General features: G+C 44.8%; 1 protein-coding gene across 25 annotated transcripts in view; it reads left to right on the top strand.

The window, feature by feature from the left end:
* R3HDM2 (R3H domain containing 2) overlaps positions 1-18,332 on the top strand; it is a 180,243-nt gene that overhangs the window by 147,805 nt on the left and 14,106 nt on the right. For 17 of the 25 annotated variants that reach the window (XM_031651049.1, XM_031651065.1, XM_031651052.1 and 14 more), the window contains 7 exons: positions 1,009-1,241; positions 4,616-4,788; positions 13,006-13,107; positions 15,677-15,919; positions 16,222-16,348; positions 16,591-16,751; positions 17,210-17,364. In XM_031651049.1, coding sequence (XP_031506909.1) covers positions 1,009-1,241; positions 4,616-4,788; positions 13,006-13,107; positions 15,677-15,919; positions 16,222-16,348; positions 16,591-16,751; positions 17,210-17,364 — 1,194 coding nt within the window. The remainder of the gene's footprint in view (positions 1-1,008; positions 1,242-4,615; positions 4,789-13,005; positions 13,108-15,676; positions 15,920-16,221; positions 16,349-16,590; positions 16,752-17,209; positions 17,365-18,332) is intronic. The other 8 variants (XM_031651071.1, XM_031651070.1, XM_031651067.1 and 5 more) reach the window with 1 other exon arrangement.

Below are 18,332 nucleotides of genomic sequence, written 5' to 3'. Positions count from 1 at the left end.
TCATTTGGTTTCCTTAGGTCATTAGTTGTTGGGGATGTGGGGTATGAAAGAAAAATTGCTGGGTCTTTGTTGCTTAATGATTAAGAAGCAATGAGAGCTCAACAAGACAGGGTTTTCAGGCCAACCTGGCTATCTTGAGGCATACAGCTGTTAATAATCAGACAGTGATTGTAACATCATGATAACCCTGATGTTTCCAGAGCCAAATAAGAGAGGGAGAATCCCTTTCCTTAATAGTTTTGCTTAGGGAGATAGGATTATGAATATGAAGGCAACTAGGCACAGTCAGCCCCCCTGCTCCTTGCCTTCCTGAGTCCCAAGAGCGTATTTGCTGAAGACTTTAGCGCTTAGAGATCCTGAAACCAATTGTTCGCAGACAGTAACATGGAATTTCCACAAAACAGGTTGGATCAATCCTAGACTATCAAACTGAGTTTTCCATAGTGCCCCTTTAGTTCACTATACTCTTCTTGCAACTCCTGGAAGGGTGGCCATAAGCAGCACCTCTGCTGGCTTAGACATGTGGACATGTGTTATGTGGAAGACCCGTTGTGGGTTTTATCCATGTCATTGGCTACTCCTGTCTTTTAGCAATAGCAACTTCTAGGAGTCCTTTTATTTTAAGAACTTTCAGAAGAAACTGGTGTCCCTCTGTTCCCCATTATTTCTTGCATGTGTGGGATTACCCTCAGAGGGTGGGGAAGAGACCACAGCCAATCTCAGCATCATGTATATGGTTTCCCATCCACCTCTGGTCTGATGTATTAAATTAGTTGCCAGCACACTGTCTTCCAGATTTGCCTCTGTGTTATTTGTTACTGTACTGGATCTTGTTCTGTCTGCTCCCATCAACTCTTAGTTGGCCAGCCAACTAACAATAAGTCAGTGTCCATCCTCCCTTTAATTCTTATTCATTCTTTATTATTGAGAGAATAGAAATGAATTATCTCCTAGCCCTTCTGCTAAAATGGTGGGTGGGAGGAGCTCTGACCACTATGGTCTCTGCAGGGGGAACCGTGAAGGGCTGAGCCGTACCTCAAGCAGCCGCCAGAGCAGCACAGACAGCGAACTCAAATCCCTGGAGCCACGCCCTTGGAGCAGCACAGACTCTGATGGCTCTGTCCGGAGCATGCGACCCCCTGTCACCAAAGCCAGCAGCTTCAGTGGAATCTCTATCCTTACCCGAGGTGACAGTATCGGCAGCAGTAAAGGCAGCAGTGCAGGAAGGATCGCCAGGCCAGGTATTACAGCTTCTTTTCTTCCTGTCATATCCATCCCTTCTTGCTTGTCTCCTGTGAAACATCACTGTTACTTAACTTTTTTTTTTTTTTTTTGAGACAGTCTCCTCTGTTGCCCAGGCTGTAGTGCAGTAGTGTGATCTCAGCTCACTGCAACCTCCGCCTCCCGGGTTCAAGAGATTCTCCTGCCTCAGCCTCTTGCATAGCTGGGATTACAGGCTTGTGCCACCATGCCTGACTAATTTTTGAATTTTTAGTAGAGGTGAGGTTTCACCATGTTGGTCAGGCTGGTCTCGAACTCCTGGCCTGAGGTGATCCACCTGCCTCAGCCCTCCAAAGTGCTGGGATTACAGGCGTGAGTCACGGCGCCCAGCCCTTATTTACTTTTAATAAAATATTTGTCCCAGGATAGTTTCCTGGAAATCTAATACAGCCATGCAAAGGGAAATTTGAATTTTGGATCCATTGTACTTGCTTGGATTTAATCCTCCTCATTTTCTTTCAAACCTTATGCCTGATTGAAAAAAAGAAAAAAAAAAAAGAATTGATTGTGATTAGATTATTTTCTCTGATTTTCATCTAAGGTGGAACATCCATATCAGCCTAGGTCTCAAGTTATATACTAAGATAAAAATGATAGCCACTTTCATTCTGTGACTCTTGAGATTGTAGAGGCTTTGTAGAGCAGAGGGAATCCTTAGAGTTTAGTTGTTTGTAATTAATTGATACTAGCCAATAGGCTAGAATTTAGAGGGATGCTGCTATGGCTGCTTCCCTGGAGCTCAGTCACTGGAAAGGAGCAGACATTTCTATGTTCCACATGAAAGCTCTGTAACCACCCATCAGCTCTCCATCTATTTCTGCTGCACTCTTAGCAGAAGGGCATTTAGACCTCTTATTTCATCATCCTTCTCTCTTTGAAGAATTGCTTGAATCTCATCCCAAAAGTTCTGTAGTTATTATCAAAAGGCATCAGTAGTGCTGAAGATTTTGCCTCTGACCCCTAGGTCTCTGCTGCCCTTCTCTGTTACCTCCTTTCTAATCCCACTGCCTCAGCCTTTATCCAGGCTTTTATTTTCTTTTATGTAACTATGACACTGGTGCCCAAACTGATATCTCTACTCCATTCTCAGCTCTTTTTATTGATTTTTTTTTTTTTTTTTTTTTACTTTTTCAAGAGTTGGGGTCTTGCTATCACCCAGGCTGGATTGCAGTGGCACCATCATAGCTTACTGCAGCCTTGAACTCCTGGGCCCAAATGATCCTCCCACTTCAGACTCCCAAGTAGCTGGGATTACAGATGTGAGCCATTGTGCCTGGTTGCTTATCCCTTTTTAGAGCCAGTTTGCCAATCTAAAACAGATCTAAACACATCAGTGCTCCTTAAAAATGTTCATTTCTGCATCATCACCTGAATAGTAAAATCCAAACTACTTAATATAACATAACTTTCTGACTCCGGTTTGCCATTGCTGTCTAATTTCCAGATCTTTCCTTCTTTCCAACCATTTCTTTCTTTTTCTTTCTTTTTTTTTTTTGAGATGGAGTCTCGCTCTTATTGTGCAATGGCATGACCTCGGCTCACTGCAACCTCCGCCTCCCAGGTTCAAGCGATTCTCCTGCCTCAGCCTTTCAAGTAGCTGGGATCGCAAGCACCTGCCACCATGCCCGGCTAATTTTTTGTATTTTTACAAAATTTTGGTAGAGATGGGGTTTCACCATGTTGGCCAAGCTGGTCTCAAACTCCTGATGTCAGGTGATCCACCCACCTCAGCCTCCCAAAGTGCTGGGATTATAGGCATGAGCCACCACACCCACCAACCATTTCTTGAATATGACATTAGCTTTGTTTCCTCTTGGTCTTACAAGCATCTGTCATTCTTCAACCCCAGCTTTCCTGCTGACCTCTCTTTAAATCCTTTCCTGACCCTCCCAGGAGTTTTTGCTTCCTCATCTTTGCTTTCATACAACTTTGTCAATATCACTGATGTATTCCTTATCCTTACCAGATTTTAATTGTCGTGTGGATGTCTATCTCCCATCAGAAGTGCCTGTGCTGTTGGCCAGGCATGGTGGCTCACACCTGTCATCTTAGCACTCTGGGAGGCAGAGGCAGGCGGGTCACTTGAGACCAGGGGTTCGAAACCAGCCTGGCCAACAAGGCAAAACCCCGTCTCTACCAAAAACATCAAAATTAGCTGGGCGTGGTGGTGGGTGCCTGTAATTCCAGCTACTTGGGAGGCTGAGGCAGAAGAATCGCTTGAACCTGGGAGGTGGAGGTTGCAGTGAGCCAAGATTGTGCTACTGCACTCCAGCCTGGGCGACAGAGTGAGACTCTGTCTCAAAGAAAGAAATAAGTTCCTCTGCTGTTAAGGGCAAGGACTGTGTTTCACTCATCTTTATGTCTTTAGTTCATTATACAGTGCCTGGCACATAGTAGATATTCAGTAAAAGTATGTTGTGTTGAATGAGTTCATGCCTTGAGAGCCTAGAAATGGGGAAAATAGTTGGATAAAGTTATGTGTATGCATGTGCCCATGTGTATGCTTGAAGTTTTCTCAGCAACTTTTTTTTTTTTTTTTTTGAGACTGAGTCTCACTCTTGTTGCCCAGGCTGGAGTGTCATGATGCGATCTCAGCTTACTGCAACCTCCACCTCCTGGGTTCAAGCGATTCTCCTGTCTCAGCCTCCCAGGTAGCTGGGATTACAGGCGCCCACCCCCAAGCTCAGATAATTTTTAGTAGAGATGGAGTTTCACTGTGTTGGCCAGGCTGGTCTCAAACTCCTGACCTCAGGTGATCCACCCGCCTCAGCCTCCCAAAGTGCTGGGATTATAGGTGTGAGCCACCACACCCGCCCCTCAGCAACTTTTATAAGAGATGTTGCAAATTGAGAAGAAAGCAAAGAGAAAACAGATCTCTCTCTCTCTCTCTAGCAAGAAGACAGATCTCTCTCTCTCTCTCTAGCAAAATCTCTCTAGCAAACAGACAGATCTCTTAAGAGACCAAAAATCTGTGCTTTCCCAGAAAGTAAGCATTCATGTTTTCAGCTATCTAAGTGTGATGGACAGATTCCAGGCACTTCAAGGGAGGTGCTTCAGCAGCCTCACATTTTGTTCAATTTCATAACCAAACATTGACAGTCAAGGTGGTTCCTGTCCCTAGGGAGCAAAAGCCTGCAAAGGGGAGGACTGGCATCAGCAAGGCAGCTGAAATGCATCTGTGCTTATATGTGAATCTTCAAAAGACAGTAGGGGAGGGGACAAAAGGGAATAAAGAGGAAAGACAAAGAAAAAGTAGAGCCCTCTAAGCCTTCCAGGGATAATGTGTTCATGGCTTGTGCTTAACAACTTTTCTTGGGTTTCTTCTTTGCCTTAGGTATGGCACTAGGTGCCCCAGAAGTGTGCAACCAGGTCACCTCATCCCAGTCTGTCCGGGGCCTTCTCCCTTGTACTGCCCAGCAGCAGCAGCAGCAGCAGCAGCAGCAACTTCCTGCTCTCCCGCCCACGCCTCAGCAACAGCCACCCTTGAATAATCACATGATCTCACAGGTGAGTCACCACTCAGTGTCAGAGTCCTCTCCACTCTGATTCAAGCAAACTTTAGATGTACCGTCATGTCTCTTGTGCTGTGGGTGGCAGGAAGGATCAGTTTTTGGAGACATGCCACTCTCTCCCCCATTTCTCATTTGTTAGTTGTGGGGAAAGAACCTTGGGCAAAGATTTTGCCAAATAACTCTTAGTAGAGTCAGCTTGGGGGTTTTTTGCTTTATATTTCTTCCTCTGCCTCCTGAACATTGTCAGTAGAATCTTTTATTTCATACCACATTTCTACTATGCCCCATCTCCCTCTATGTCCGTGTGTAATTAACAAGGCATTTTTTTCCATTACATCTATATATGGAACTTGAAAAGATTATAACTTCCGCCATCATCTGGCCAACTATGTGGACCCATAAACACGTATTTATGTGTTGGGGTTTGGGGGAAAAATAAATAACACTCAAGACCCCTGCCATACATATGTCATGAAACACAAAGACTCCAAATGTTGTCTTTGTTTTCCATGACTCAAAAGGGCTGTATCCTTCTCATTCTGTTGCTGGACTGGTAAATGTTGGTACCAACTAGAGTTTAAGTGAAGTTCTGCATCTGTGGAGACCAGGAAGGTCATCTAAGAATCAGGTCCTGTTCTAAACCAGAACTTTAGTATTCTGTTTTATTTTTTTCTTTTAATTTTTAAAAAATGTATTGTTGTTACTATTATTTTGAGACAGGATCCTGCTTATGTTGCCTAGGCTGGTCTCAAACTCATGGGCTCAAGTGATCCTCCCTCCTCATCCTCCTAAAGTGCTGAGATTACAGGCATGAGCCATCATGCCTGGCCAGTGTCATTAAGGTGACTGTGTTTAAAAGTCACCTTAAGGCCGGGCGTGGTGGCTCAAGCCTGCAATCCCAGCACTTCGGGAGGCTGAGGCGGGTGAATCGCCTGAGGTCAGGAGTTCAAGACCAGCCTGACCAACATGGTGAAACCCAGTCCCTACTAAAAATACAAAAATTAGCCAGGTATGGTGGCGGGCGCCTGTAATCCCAGTTACTAGGGAGCCTGAGGCAGGAGAATCGCTTGAACCCATGAGGCGGAGGTTGTGGTGAGCTGAGATCGCGCCACTGCTCTCTAGCCTGGGTGACAGAGTAAGACCCTGTCTTAAAAAACAAACAAACAAAAAGTCACCTTAATAATCTGAGCAGAGCTGTGCTGAGATCTTCACTTACTCTCTTCTCACATGAATAGAGCTGTTTGTGAGGAGAGCCCCATACTTTATCCTGAAGTATTCTCTTGTAGCTGGGAAGCCTATATGTCTGCGGTCTTTTCTGCTGCAGTTTACATTGTCATTTCACCTCCCAGGCTCCCTCATCCCCCTGCTTATTAGTCCAGCTTGGCCTTAGATATATTTCTTCCCTAGGCGTAAGAAGCAAGTCCCAAACACTAATACCCCATGAACTAGAAACTAGAGTGCAAAGACCCCAGAATGGCCCAGTATTGCCCTATCTCAAATATTGTGAAATGAAGCTGAAATAAAGAACAGTGAAGATCTAGGAAATCCTACTTTGTGTCTAAATGTAATTTGCATGCAAGTCAGTGCAGCCCTCTATCTTAGTCTAAGTCAGTTCTTTCTATAGTCCTAACTTCCTTGTTCTACCACCATCTACCCCAGTAAGTCCCGTTCGCTTCAGTTTACCTTGCTCCCTACTGAAGCATAGTGTGTTTGTGTTCTTTTCTCTGTCTGTGTCTTAATTCAAACCTGTAAGTAGGTAAACTGTGCTTCTCCTTCTGCTGTCTGCTACTGTATTTTTTTATGTGTATGACTTGCTTTTCCAAGGTCCTAATATTTTCTGGGGTTTTTTCCCCTAAAAGGTGTATTTTAATAGTCTTGCTCCCTTTTCTCCCTCTTAGTCTCCCATCTGCCTCCACCTTCCACCTATCATCTCATACCTAGAAACAGACAGCAAGAGTGGGAGAGGAATAAAGAGATAAGAGAAGAACCATTTGGGACTGAAATTTATACAGAATGTCCAAGTGACTGGCCCTAAACCCCAATCTTCTACTCAGGTTCTATTCCTGCTACTGGATTGTGAGGGTCAGTTGGTCGATCGTTGGCTTGGCTTATCTCCTGTGGGGAGTGTGGTGCCAGGTTAGGTGCTATAGCTTGGGGGTAAGGGAACACTACTTAGTGCAGAGATTCATGTTCTCTTCGAAATTCATTCTTGAGATTAATTGTGATCACTAACTCCAAATGAAAGAATCTTATCCAAGTTTTGATGCCCTATAAGCATTTATGGAAGCTGCTAAAAATTATCCCACCTTCTCACTGTATGTATCTCCTTTTTTCTTCTTCTCCACTTTTTCACCCTTTTTATTTTTTTACTCTTCTTTCTACTGCCATTTTCTTTCTTTCTTTTGCTTTCTTTTTCCCTGATTGGCCTTCAGCACTGGGGGCTCCCTAGACCGAAGCTGCTGAGCCTGAGAATAATTATTGTTCAGTTTCTAATGGCACGTAACTGTGCACGGATTAAAGAAGTGATCACGTGCACACACAAACACCACTGTGCTTATTCTAAAGCTTTTCCTGTAGAAGAAAAACTTTGAGACTGGGTGCGGTAGCTCACGCCTGTAATCCCAGCACTTTGGGAGGCTGAGGAGGGCAGATTACTTGAAACCAGAAGTTCGAGACCAGCCTGGCCAACCTGGTGAAACACCGTCTCTACTAAAAATACAGAAATTAGCTGGGTGTGGTGGTGCACGTCTGTAATCCCAGCCTCTTGGGAGGCTGAAGCATGAGAATCACTTGACCCTGGGAGGTAGAGGTTGCAGTCAACTGAGATTGCACCACTGTACTCCAGCCTGGGCAACACAGCGAGACTCTGCCTAAATAAAAAAAAAAAAAAAAAAAAAAAATCTTCGAGGAAGGGTTTTTAACTTTAACTCTGTCACACAAGGCACTTGCCCCAGGTCTGGGAATAGTACTGATTAAACCATGATCTTTCCCTTCCTGGCGGGCCTCCTCTGTCCAAATAGGCCTTCAAATTGTGTGTCAGTGAAGCTTGTGAAACCAGGGGTGAGGCTGAAGACTAAAGGGCCAGGGGCTCCCTTTTGCCCAATTTACTTAAAATGAAGTAGACTTCTTGAAAAGGAGTTCTCTGGGCCTCCTCTTGTCGTCAGGCATCCGAGAGCCAGTGAACGAGCCCAGAATTTGCCAGTAGGTGGCAGCCACATTCCTCAGGGCCAGTCATTTTTTTTTTTTCTTTTTTTTTTAAATTATTTATTTTTCTATAAATTATTGGGGTACAGGTGGTATTTGGTTACATGAGTAAGCTCTTTAGTGGTGATTTGTGAGATTTTGGTGCACCCATCTCCCAAGCAGTATACACTGTACCATATTTGTAGTCTTTTATCCCTTGCCCCCCTCCTACTCTTCCCCCCAAGTCCCCAAAGTCCATTTTATCATTCTTTTTTTTTTTTCTTTTGAGATGGAGTCTCGCTGTGTCACCCAGGTTGGAGTGCAGTGACACAGTCTTGGCTCACTGCAACCTCCACCTCCCGGGTTCAAGCGATTCTCCTGCCTCAGCCTCCTGAGTAGCTGGGATTACAGGTGTGCACCACCACGCCCAGCTAATTTTTGTATTTTTAATAGAAATGGGGGTTTCACCATGTAAGTTAGGCTGGTCTCGAACTCCTGACCTCATGATCTGCCCACCTCGGCCTCCCAAAGTGCTAGGATTACAGTCATGAGCCACTGTGCCTGGCCCATTTTATCATTCTTATGCCTTTGCATCCTCGTAGCTTAGCTCCCACATATCAGTGAGAACGTGCGATGTTTGGTTTTCCATTCCTGAGTTACTTCACTTAGAATAATAGTCTCCAGTCTCATCCAGGTCGCTGCAAATGCTGTTAATTCATTCCTTTATATGGCTGAATAGTATTCCATTGTGTGTATATACCACAGTTTCTTTATCCACTCATTGATTGATGGGCATTTGGGTTGGTTCCATGATTTTGCAATTGTGAATTGTGCAGCTATAAACATGCATGTGCAAGTATCTTTGTTGTGTAATGACTTCTTTTCCTCTGGGTAGATATCCAGTTGTGGGATTCCTGGATCAAATGGTAGTTCTGCTTTTAGTTCTTTTTTTTTTTAGATGGAGTCTTGCTCTGTTGCCCAGAGCAGTGTGCATGTGGCGCGATGGAGTGCAGTGGCGCGATCTCAGCTCACTGCAAGCTCCGGGTTCACGCCATTCTCGTGCCTCAGCCTCCCAAGTAGCTGGGACTACAGGCGCCCGCCATCACACCTGGCTAATTTTTTTTATTTTTAGTAGAGATGGGGTTTCACCCTGTTGGCCAGGATGGTCTCGATCTCCTGACCTCATGATCTGCCCGCCTTGGCCTCCCAAAGTTCTGGGATTACAGGCGTGAGCCACTGCACCCGGCCCTACTTTTAGTTCTTTAAGGAATCTCCACATTGTTTTCCATAGTGGCTGTACTAGTTTACATTCCCACCAGCAGTGTAGAAGTGTTCCCTGACACTGCATCCATGCCAACATCTACTGTTTTTTGATTTTTTGATTATGACCATTCTTGCAGGAGTAAGGCGGTATCACATTGTGGTTTTGATTTGGATTTCCCTGATCATTAGTGATGTTGAGCATTTTTTCATATATTTGTTGGCCATTTGTATGTCTTCTTTTGAGAATTGTCTATTCATGTCCTTAGCCCACTTTTTGATGGGATTGTTTTTTTCTTACTGATTTATTTGAGTTTGTCGTAGATTCTGGATATTAGTCTTTTGTCAGATGTATAGATTGTGAAGATTTTCTCCCACTCTGTGGGTTGTCTGTTGTTTGCTCTGCTGTTTTTTGTTTGTTTGTTTGTTTGTTTTTCCATGCAAAAGCTCTTTAGTTTAATTAAGTCCCAGCTATTTATCTTTGTTTTTATTGCATTTGGTTTTGGGTTCTTGGTCATGAAATCCTTGCCTAAGCCAACATCTAGAAGGGTTTTTCCAATGTCATCTTCTAGAATTTTTAGTTTCAGGTCTTAGATTTAAGTCCTTAATCCATCTTGAGTTGATTTTTGTATAAGATGAGAGATGAGGAACCACTTTCATTCTCCTACATGTGGCTAGCCAATTATCCCAGCACCATTTGTTGAAAAGGGTGTCCTTTCCCCACTTTATGTTTTTGTTTGGTTTGTCAAAGATCAGTTGGCTGTAAGTATTTGGATTTACTTCTGGGTTCTCTATTCTGTTCCATTGGTCTGTGTGCCTATTTTTATACCAGTACCATGCTGTTTTGGTCACTATGGCCTTATAGTATAGTTTGAAATCAGATAGTGTGATGCCTCCAGATTTGTTCTTTTTGCTTAGTCTTGCTTTGATTATGGGGGCTCTTTTTTTGTTCCATATGAATTTTAGAATTTTTTCTAATTCTGTGAAGAATGATGGTAGTATTTTGATGGGGATTGCTTGAATTTGTAGATTGCTTTTGGCAGTATGGTCATTTTTACAATATTGATTCTACCCATCCATGAGCATGAGATGTGTTTCCATTTGTTTGTATCAGCTATGATTTCTTTCAGCAGTGTTTTGTAGTTTTCCATGTAGAGGTCTTTCAGCTCCTTGGTTCGGTATATTCCTAAGTTTTTTTTTGTTTTTGTTTTTGTTTTGAGACGGAGTCTCGCTCTGTTGCCCAGGCTGGAGTGCAGTGGCACAATCTCGGCTCACGCCAAGCTCCGCCTCCCGGGTTGACGCCATTCTCCTGCCTTAGCTTCCCAAGTAGCTGGGAGTACAGGTGCCCGTCATCACGCCCAGCTAACTTTTTGTATTTTTAGTAGAGATGGGGTTTCACTGTGTTAGCCAGGATGGTCTCGATCTCCTGACCTCGTGATCTGCCCGCCTCGGCCTCCCAAAGTGCTGGGATTACAGGCGTGAGCCACTGCACCCGGCCTTCCTAAGTTTTTTAAAAATAAATTTCCTCATGGTTTTTCAGACTTTCCCTGGCTTTGGAGTTTGACACCCTTCAAGAAGAGAACTACAGCTGAGGATAGCTGTGGAGTAACTAAAAAAATAACACTGATATCCCTGCCCGTATCACTGCCCTTCCCCAGTTAGGGGAGGCCTAAGAGGAGCATCACTTCTTCTCACTTTACTCTTTAGTCACAACCTACAAGTGTGGGGAAAACAAGACAGTTTTGTTTTGTTTTGTTTGAGACTGAGTCTTGCTCTGTTGCCCAGGCTGGAGTGCAATGGCGTCAGCTTGGCTCACTGCAACATCTGCCTCCCAGGTTCAGGTGATTCTCCTGCCTCAGCCTCCTGAGTAGCTGGGACTATGGGCACATGCCAGCACGCCCAGCTAATTTTTGTATTTTTAGTAGAAATGGGGTTTCACCATGTTGGGCAGGCTGGTCTTGAACTCCTGACCTCAGGTGGTCCGCCTACCTCAGCCTCCCAAAGTGTTGGGATTACAGGTGTGAGCCACCACAGGCAGCTTTTTTTTTTTTTTTTTTTTTTTTTTTGCCACTTTACTGTCCTTTTCCCCCCAGAATATATATGCCCTGATCCAAGAAAGACCCTTCTCCAAAAGAATGAAGAGAATTGGGATAATAGAAAATGTCTATGAAAGCCACCAGCATAAGCAGCTAATGCTGAGCATCTTGTCTATCAGTTATATTTGGAATGCCATTATCTGACAGAAAATAGGTGTGCCAGTAGAGCTAAGAGTTTATTTTCAAGGCTACAGCAGCAACTCTCCCAGGTCACACAGTGGATTCTCCATAATTTTACCTAACCAAAATTACTTACATTTTATTTAATTCAGGTATCAGGTCCTCTGCTGAGACCTCCAGAGTATTCTCCTCTTTGGGGAGTCTTTTAGTTCCTGTACTCTGCCTCCTGAACTGCTAGTCCCTTCTGTGTACTCTGCCTCCTGAACTGTTAGTCCCTTCTGTGAGAGAAACTCTGGAGATGTGTGGCAGGAGAGGATATCGATACCGTGGCCCCACACATCTTAATGCTCTAAATGTGGAGCGAGGAGCCTGTGGAAGGTGCTTAGATAATTCTGCTTGACTTCTTCCTTCACCTCCTCCCCACTACTAGAGTGGAGTAGAAAGAACTATGCCAGGCAGAACTAGATTTCAATCTCAGCTCTGCCATGTTAACTGTGTAAGCCTAGATGAGTGATTTAATTTATCTGAGCCTTTTTAAATTGCAAATACAAGTTATATCTCCCTATAGGATTCTTGTGTGAGGCTGTAATGAGACAATGTATGTAATAAAATAATATATACAAATGTTATTTTCTCCCCTTACTTGCCTCTCTCCTTCTCTCATCTCTCCTACCACCAGGGACTATGACTAGAGAACTGATGAGGTGATCAAAATGCCTGGAGTTGGGAAGAAGGGAAGGAAAAAATAATAACTACCCACTAGTTGATTTAGAACATTCTGTGTTCCTAGTAAACAAATCCTCCTGCTTGAGGCTAGTGAAGGGGGACTGAAGGGACAAAAACTAAAGCTAAGCTATTTATATTTTATTCCTAAATCTTTCCTGTTTGTTTGTGGGGTGGAGGTGGATTTTTCATATTGCTGTCATAGCCTGGAGGAGCAATCATGGAGTGGAAGGAAGTAGCCAGAAGCAGGCACGATCTTGGGTGTTTTTTCCTTCTCTGCCCTTGGGAGGGAGATGATCCTTGTGAATGAGTATTTCCTCTAGGAGAGCTGTGGTGTGAAATCAAAAGCAGCTGAGCCAGACCTTGGATGACCCTTCCCGCAGAAGCAGTGCAGCAGTGCAGACAGGAATCCCTTCTCAAGTGGGCAGTCAAGGAGGGTTATATGATCATGCTCCCCAGGATTGTGTGTTCAGAAAAACTGCTTTGGGAAAAGCTGTATTTGGAATCAGACAGCAGACCCTGACCCTGAGAGTCCTCAGATTGCTCACAACAGCTGCACAGTTTTGAATGGCTAATGGGGAAGGGAGTACAGCAGGTCTACCCTGATAAGAGAGATTGTCTGTTTGTCAAAGAGATGTTAAATCTTCAAGCTGTCCCGGGCTTGGTCACCTACCTGCTCAGCAGTCGTGCTACTCATGTGAAATTTCTTCTATGATTATTAACCTTATTGTTCCTTCCCTTTCCCTCCCCATCTCTGCCCACACCCCCTGCCCCACTCCCTGCCTCTCTTTTCTCTTCCCTTTTCCACATGCCTCTCTGCTGGTCCGCAGCCAGTCCCGGCTCTGCAGCCCTCTCCGCAGCCTGTTCAGTTCTCTCCAAGCTCCTGTCCCCAAGTCCTTCTGCCAGTCTCTCCGCCCCAGCAGTACAACATGGTATAAACTCCATTCCCCCTTTCTGTCTCGTATATGTGTGGCCTGTATCTGTGAGTATGTCTGGGTCAGTCTGTGATGGCCTTGTAAGTATGTTGTGCTTTTGGAGGGTATATTGAAAGCTATTTCTTCTTGAGGGGCCAGCACAGGCTGAACTATACTCCATGCTAATGGCCTCATCACAGCACATCAAAAGATGCTTAAATGTAAGACAGAGGAACACTGTGTTCCCCCGAGTTCCAGGACAGAGAATGAAATTGGATGTTGGTATAACCTAGGCTCTTCATCTCTACCATGTACATCCTAAATCTAATTTGCTCCCTGGGCATGTCTGAGGAACCCAGTTTTTTCTATACAGAATGGTTCTCTATAATTTCCTTTAAAAGTAAAAACACAGGCCGGGCGTGATGGCTCACGCCTGTAATTCCAGCACTTTGGGAGGCCAAGGCGGGCAGATCACCTGAGGTCAGGAGTTCAAAACCAGCCTGCCCAACATGGTGAAACCCCATGTCTACCAAAAAATACAAAAATTAGCTGGGTGTGGTGGCACACACCTGTAGTCCTAGCTACTCGACAAGCTGAGGCAGGAGAATCGCTTGAACCTGAGAGGCTGAGGTTGCAGTGAGCCAAGATTGCACCACTGCACTCCAGCCTGGGCAACAGAACAAGACTGTCTCAAAAAAAAAAAAAAAAAATGCAATTGCAGACTTCTCTGGTATCACTGGCAAAAACTTAAAACTGTTCCCCTATTTTGCTATCAGTTTATATTTTAAAAATCCTCATCCACTGCATAGCACATGCTGTTTAAATCGTTTGTACTCTATAAATCCTTTGAAGATCTGATTTGCCTCATCGTTGATAACTTCCGTCATAGTGTAGGAGCCCTGAATTGTTTTGCTCTGTCTTAACATCTGCTTTTTCACTAGAATCCCCTCCCTCCTCCTACCTCTTATTTCTATTTTGATTGTCCTGGAATATGGAGTTCAAAATAATCTGCAATCCAGTTCACTTGTCATCTTTTCCTGCCCAATAAGTGGCAAAAGAGCTGACTTGAAGATCAGATCCCTGAAAATGGAATGAAACTACAGAAAAGCATTGTCTTTTGGTTTCTGCTGGTTTTGTGTGTGTGTGTGTGTGTGTGTGTGTGTGAGAATTATTGTCCAGAGAGCAGAAGGGAAGAGGAAGCTAACAAACTCTAACCTATCACCATACAAGTGAGAGATGGAACGCCATCACCCTTGCTGCTTAGGAAAGAGAGCTGAGAGAGAAGGCAATTACAGCCTGGCCAGTCAGTCTTACCCTCCAGCTTAGTCACTCACTCTGCCCTCCTTTTGGAGGTGAGAATTGGAAGTAGTTTCTGAAGGACAGGAGAACTGTAGGCTAGTGTCAGAGAACAAAGGTGGAAATGACCTCCAGAGGGAGTAAGGAGATAAGCAGCAGGAGTGGGTGCCCCCAGTCTTGCTGCTGCATAGGCAGAGCTGTGAAGGCACATGAACCTAGCTACCCATGATCCACTCAAGGTGTTATCTGGGTCCTTTATTATAAAAACAGGATTTGTGGCAATGTAGGGGCCTTTTTATGGTTGGGGGCATGAGAAAGACAGGAAATGGGAAGACTCTTTAATCTTTTTTGTTAACCCACTAGTTTGTCCTGTTTTTTCTATATACAGTAATTGTGTCATTGCTCCCATTTCCCGGGGACTAACCCTAACAACAATCATAGGCCACGTGTGGTGGCTCACACCTGTAATCCCAGCACTTTGGCAGTCCGAGGCGGGCTGATCACTTGAGTTCAGGAGTTCAAGACCAGCCTGGCCAACATGGTGAAATCCCGTCTCTACTAAAAATACAAGAATTAGGCTGGCGCAGTGGCTCACGCCTGTAATCCAAACACTTTGGGAGGCTGAGGTGGGTGGATCACCTGAGGTCAGGAGTTCGAGACCAGCCTGACCAACATAGTGAAATCTCATCTCTACTAAAAATACAAAAAAATTAGCTGGGCATGGTGGCACATGCCTCAACTACCTGGGAGGCTGAGGCAGGAGAATTGCTTGGACCCGGGAGGCGGAGGTTACAGTGAGCCAAGACTGCACCATTGCACTACAGGCTGGGCAACAAGAACCAAAACTCCACCTCAAAAAACAAACAAAGAAACAAACAAAAAACAAGAGTTAGCCGGGTTTGGTGGCAGGAGCCTGTAACCCCAGCTACTCAAGAGGCTGAGGCACGAGAATTGCCTGGACCTCGGAGGCAGAGATTGCAGTGAGCTGGGAGTGAGCCACTGCACTCCAGCCTGGGCAACAAAATGAGACCGTGTCTCAAAAACAAACAAACAAAAAAGCACACAACTATAATCAGGGTCACCGTTGTTACCTCATATGTGATAGAGAGACTGGCTCTGGAGTTGGGCTTCAACAGCTATTCATTTCATAGCACAGCACAGAGGTAGGACTATCCCACATTGTTTTAAAGAAGGTTGTAAAAAGCATTACTATTTCTCTCTGTCTATGTTGAAGCCAAAGACATGAGGTTTGATACAGCCCCAATCCTTGCGTCTTATACTCTCTCAACAGGCAGATGACCTCAGCAACCCCTTTGGACAAATGAGCCTTAGTCGCCAAGGTTCTACTGAAGCAGCTGACCCATCTGCAGCTCTATTCCAGACCCCACTTATCTCCCAGCACCCTCAGCAGACTAGCTTCATCATGGCTTCCACGGGTCAGCCCCTCCCCACTTCCAACTATTCCACCTCTAGCCATGCACCACCTACTCAGCAAGTTCTGCCACCCCAGGGGTACATGCAGCCCCCTCAACAGGTGAGCAGCTCCAGTTCCCAGCTTAAATCACTTAATTCATTTTGTCTCGTATTATACTTTCTTTATTCCTCTAGTTTAGACAGACCAGAGGGAATACCTCTCCCTACCTTGCACTTGAGAGTTGTTCTAGCCAGAAAGTCTTCTTTCTATATAACATAAATCCTTGTTTTACTGCAACTGCAGGTCCAAAATACCTCCATTTACATACTTCTAGCCATCAATCTTGAGGCATTTATAGTAGTATGCTGATGTTGCGGCTGAATTCTAGGGACTTCTCACACATCTGTCTCCTCTCACCATAGATCCAGGTTTCTTACTATCCCCCTGGACAATATCCTAACTCCAACCAGCAATATCGACCTCTCTCTCACCCGGTGGCCTATAGCCCCCAACGTGGTCAACAGCTGCCTCAGCCATCCCAGCAGCCTGGTAAGAGAAACCACTGGTTTAAGAAGGCAGTGAATAAGGGAAGGGCACACCAGGAAAGAAAGAAGTACCTTCTCCATTAAAATGAAGGTGGGTCTAGGGGCAGGAATGATTAGGGTCCTACAAACAGACCTAGGCTCTCCAGAAAAAGAAAAGATAAAATTGAATGGAGAAGAGAAATTACAGATAGACCGTGACCTCCTAAACATTCATACTAATGTATTTTCTGCCTTGCCCATCTCTAGGTTTACAGCCCATGATGCCTAACCAGCAGCAGGCGGCTTACCAAGGCATGATTGGGGTCCAGCAGCCACAGAACCAGGGCCTGCTCAGCAGCCAGAGGAGCAGCATGGGGGGCCAGATGCAAGGCCTGGTGGTTCAGTACACTCCACTGCCTTCTTACCAAGTGGGTGCATTCTGCATTGGGAAGGATCACCCTAGTCCTTGGCATGAGGAAAAGGAGAGCCTCCCAGGGTCATCCATACTAAAAACTCCAATACTAAAATATTGTCTACTTTCCCTTAGAATGTTTAGGTTTTTTTCCTATGACAGCCCATGGAGTTTGAGAAGAATATTTAAATTGTTTGGTCTTTATACAGCCATGGAATGAGTATATGTCCAGGAAAGTAGTGGCTAAAGGAAATCAGGCTCCTTTCTTTATGTCACATGCCCCAAGGGTGATATTTGGAGAAGGCAGAAATAGAGACAGCTCTGGAAACATTTTCTTTAGGCAGATGGGGAGAACAGGAGGAGGCTGTAAGGTAGGGAAGGAAGTTGTAATGCCCCAATATAGTGACGACTAGGCTGTTTGTGGATGAGCTCAATGCGAATGTGAGTAGTCATTCTCTTCTCTTTCTCACCCAGGTTCCAGTGGGTAGTGACTCACAAAATGTGGTCCAGCCGCCTTTCCAGCAACCCATGCTGGTTCCTGCGAGCCAGTCTGTGCAAGGAGGCCTCCCAGCAGCAGGGGTACCAGTGTACTATAGCATGATCCCACCTGCTCAGCAGAACGGTACGAGGTGAGGACTCCCAGAGAGCCAGGACATCTCCCATAGACCTTCAGCAATGGTTGCGTCATGGTTTTGTTTCCACTGGCCTAAGAAAGGCAGGGGTAAAGATCCCAGTGGTTCCCTAATTCAGGTAGAATATGAGGGAGTTCATTCTCCTTTTCACTTACTGATTTGACATTTGCATAAGAGGTTATCAGCAGAAAAAAATTCCTGCCTCAGAGACTTATAATTTATGATTTCCTCCATTTTTATTTTTCAAAAGAATGGGACTCAGAACTAGAGGATAGAGACTGCTCATCATTAAGAGAAGAAATTTTTTGGACTGTGATATGTAACTTTTTCCATGTACTTCTGTTTATCAATGAAACTGATGATGTATCTATTTCTGTATCTATATATACCTGAATATAGGTCATCATGAATAGAATTTTTAGTGGTAGAAGGCACCTTAGAAATTATCTAGTAGGCCGGGCGCGGTGGCTCAAGCCTGTAATCCCAGCACTTTGGGAGGCCAAGACGGGCGGATCACGAGGTCAGGAGATCGAGACCATCCTGGCTAACACGGTGAAACCCCGTCTCTACTAAAAAAAATACAAAAAACTAGCCGGGCGAGTTGGCGGGCGCCTGTAGTCCCAGCTACTCGGGAGGCTGAGGCAGGAGAATGGCGTAAACCCGGGAGGCGGAGCTTGAAGTGAGCCGAGATCGCGCCACCGCACTCCAGCCTGGGCGACAGAGCGAGACTCCATCTCAAAAAAAAAAAAAAAAAAAAGAAATTATCTAGTCAACACCCCTTGTTTCATTTTTCTCTCATTTTTAAATGAGGAAATTCCAGCTAGGGCTGTTAAAAAATTTACCTAAATTCACGTAGCTAGTTAGAGGCAGCTGTGGAACAAGAACTGGAGTCTGGGCAACTCCATGTGTTTCTATGTGCCTGTCTCCCAGTGTATGTGCATTTACCTTTGTCTTTTTCTATATAT

This window comes from Papio anubis, chromosome 9 (assembly GCF_008728515.1).
Source record: "Papio anubis isolate 15944 chromosome 9, Panubis1.0, whole genome shotgun sequence".
NCBI classification, from domain to species: Eukaryota; Metazoa; Chordata; class Mammalia; order Primates; family Cercopithecidae; genus Papio; species Papio anubis.
Note: the sequence above shows the minus strand (reverse complement) of the source record. Positions and strands in the feature narration are given on the sequence as shown.